At 53.4% G+C, this 2,714-nt stretch overlaps 3 protein-coding genes across 3 annotated transcripts; all 3 read left to right on the top strand.

Annotated features, from left to right (window-relative positions):
• Positions 1-101: 101 nt before the first annotated feature.
• Positions 102-870, top strand: FA10DRAFT_293369 (hypothetical protein; the record flags this gene model as incomplete). The annotated part of the gene is made up of 1 exon (XM_025524422.1): positions 102-870. Exon 1 carries the CDS (start codon positions 124-126, stop codon positions 868-870), a length of 747 nt encoding a protein of 248 aa, XP_025373617.1. The 5' UTR covers positions 102-123.
• A 544-nt stretch (positions 871-1,414) lies between these two features.
• On the top strand, positions 1,415-1,909 carry FA10DRAFT_270253 (hypothetical protein; the record flags this gene model as incomplete). Its single annotated transcript, XM_025523058.1, has 1 exon — positions 1,415-1,909. A coding segment is annotated over exon 1 (187 nt), but the record flags the coding sequence as incomplete, so codon positions are not given.
• Positions 1,910-1,924: 15 nt separating this feature from the next.
• On the top strand, positions 1,925-2,714 carry FA10DRAFT_96244 (hypothetical protein). Its single transcript, XM_025525821.1, has 3 exons — positions 1,925-2,137; positions 2,215-2,411; positions 2,482-2,714. Exons 1-3 carry the CDS (start codon positions 1,958-1,960, stop codon positions 2,636-2,638), a joined length of 534 nt encoding a protein of 177 aa, XP_025373615.1. The 5' UTR covers positions 1,925-1,957; the 3' UTR covers positions 2,639-2,714.

Genomic DNA, 2,714 nt, shown 5'->3' with positions numbered 1-2,714 from the left:
CCTTGGCAAGCGACTGATTGAGGTGGGTTGCTTGATGCCAAATGGGGACTTCTGCTCACGCGCCTTCTTTCTGCTCTCAAGTCCAAAGCGGGCTTACCCCTCAACGAGTCATTTGCCTGCAAAATGAAGCCTTGGCCCAGAGACGCATTGCCTACAAAGTTGCATCGGTTCAGGCTTGACAAGGAGACCAGCAAAGACTTCCTTCGAGCATGCAAGGAGAGAGGCTTGACAGCCGCCTACGGCATTGGAGCATGTCTCATTTTGGCAACTCTGGAGCTCTTTCGAACGGAAGAGGAAATCACCATGGGTTATGACGATGCGGTCATTGTGGTCACCTTCAACCTGCGCAGATGGATGGCGGAGAAGGAGGGTCTGAAGGGAACAGCATCAAGCGCTGAGACGGGCTTGCTTATCGCGGCTACGGGCTTATTTGACTGCATGATAGCCGAAGGAAGAATGGAAGTAGAGCATTGCCTTTGGTTCATCGCCGAGCAGCTCAAAGAATTTTTCACGGATCGGCTCAAACAGATCTCTAGCTTCGCAGGCAAAGGCGCCCACGGATTCTGGCATGCCTACAACCAGGAGGCAGCCGCGATGGCAAGCGGGCAGAGCGAAACCACGTTCAAGACAGGCATTGGGCTTAACAGCGTTGGGATCGTAGAGGCTTACCTCAAGCGATCCTATGGTACTGGCCACGGTGGGCAGGATGGCGACCATACGTTCGCTGTACAGGATTGCCAGATCGACATGCGCTGCGGAGGTTCGGTGAGCCAGCCTCACATCTGGACCTTTCGCAATCAAACCGAGCTGAACATGGGCTATGTGGAAGCAATGTTCACTCCACAAGGGCCAGAGTTGCTAGCGCGATGACTGGTGGAAAAAATGGCAAAGTTGCTCTTCCCCACAATGGACCGACGCTGGTTCGTTGCATTTCTGGATCATTGAGGTCAATTGGGTTTTCGGGGGCGCGCCGCTCGGCTTTCCCATCATGGTTTCTTCTACTTTGACCACAACGTCAGCTTCGTCATGGCCCAAGCGAGGCAAATGCCCCTGTCGGGGCCCGCTGGCTTCCATTAGGATTTTTTTCCCTCGGTATCACGACGCTCGTCAGTGGCTCTCTGGTACTACCTGCACCCAACGGGCTTGTGCCGCAGTGCTCATGGATCACCGAGGCGCTGTCCGTCTTCAAGCAAATTAGAGCAAGTTGAGGGAGGAAACAAAGACTGCGACGACGACGACGGTAACGGCGAGATGGGACACGTGCAGTAGAACAAGAGCAGAGGCAAGGACAGAGGCCAACCGCACGCCATCAACACGTTAAGGATTGTCGAGGACCGGCCCGCTCAACTCGTTGTCGGCCTGCTTACGCTGGACACGGTAACGAGGCCGCTTCTCGTCGTTCTGGGCACAACGCCGCGAGCCATCTTTGCTGACATCTTTCTCCTCATCGGCTGGCCAAGCATTGAACGGGACTTTGTCACACAGCGCACCCTCGCGGTGTTTCGATATGGAGCCGTGGCTCCACGCGATGATCCTCTCTTTTTCGACAATTTTGATGCTCGCAAAGATCGCTTCGAGCTTCTTCAGACAGAACAGCCACAGTTATTGCTTAGAAGGGCACGTCTTGGTCCCCAATGCGGACCGAAAAGCGATTGACCGTTGGTGCCATCACTTGAGACAGTATGTGTACCTGATGTGACGCGGCTGTTTCCTGTGACAAGGCTAGATCTACGCTTCAGTCAGTTCCTGTTGTGAACAGATCCATATCGTCTCGGGTGGTTCCCGTGACTTGCTAGAGTTTAAAGACTCGAGCTCTTTAACACGTGATATGCCACGATTGATCTCCGGATTGATTAGGCCACATGGCAATGAGCCTAGCCCCGATGCAAAGATGATACAATTGACCGAGAGCACAGGATTTGTTGACAGCTCTAACAGGGTTTAGCTACCTAACACCATGTCAGACTCTCAAGGCACAAGCTATACGAAGGCTGCTAGTCGGACCTACAGGAAACGATTCCTGGAGCAGGCATCTATCTTCGTCAATCGCCTTCCACAAGAACGGGTGCCGTTGCATATCGACACTCTTAAGCGGAGCCTCAGCGATCTCAGTCCATTGACGCCAGCCTTGATCGGGGTGGGTCAATTCTTGTAGCCACGTACGTAATACGCCGCAATTTGTTGACGTCTTCCGATGCACTTTATGCAATTTAGTACGAACCGACCATGGCCCAAATCGCTGATGTTGTGGAAGCAGGTTCGGTCCCGGAGCTCAGAGAAGCGATATCTTGCGCGGTTATTGTCAAGAACATGCAACCAAATTCTTTTCAGGGCAGGGTAGAGAGCGCATGGATGCATCTGAATCGTCGTATTATGAGTGTTATCACGGATTGCGACGCCTTTTGTTCAAGGTGAGGTATTTCGAGAGTTGACGATAGGGTCACACTGACTCTTTGCTCACTCTTACACGGACTAGCGAAGATGTCGCATGGACGGCACCCGTCGGACCGTCATCAGCAGATTCGAGACCGCTCTCTATCCCAAAGCCCGACATTGGTGTCGGACTTCGTGTGATCGAAAGGGCAGAGCTGCAAACGATGTCTTCGCAGACACGCGCCCGGGACGAGCTCTTGACTGAGCATGTCCTTGGGCTGCTAAACTCGCACGCAGCATTCAGGCTTATCGCCACGCCTTCGACAGGACTGGAAGAGGTC

The sequence above is a fragment of the Acaromyces ingoldii genome (genome assembly GCF_003144295.1).
Source record: "Acaromyces ingoldii strain MCA 4198 unplaced genomic scaffold FA10scaffold_22, whole genome shotgun sequence".
In the NCBI taxonomy this organism is placed as follows: domain Eukaryota; kingdom Fungi; phylum Basidiomycota; class Exobasidiomycetes; order Exobasidiales; family Cryptobasidiaceae; genus Acaromyces; species Acaromyces ingoldii.
Note: the sequence above shows the minus strand (reverse complement) of the source record. Positions and strands in the feature narration are given on the sequence as shown.

What these genes read in the sequence shown, in the direction of transcription:
- FA10DRAFT_96244 (XM_025525821.1), top strand. Translation starts at nt 1,958, where the DNA reads ATGTCAGACTCTCAAGGCACAAGCTATACGAAGGCTGCTAGTCGGACC. An exon ending in TGACGCCAGCCTTGATCGGG is followed by an intron (nt 2,138 to 2,214) that starts GTGGGTCAATTC and finishes TATGCAATTTAG; the next exon opens with TACGAACCGACCATGGCCCA. An exon ending in TGCGACGCCTTTTGTTCAAG is followed by an intron (nt 2,412 to 2,481) that starts GTGAGGTATTTC and finishes GGACTAGCGAAG; the next exon opens with ATGTCGCATGGACGGCACCC.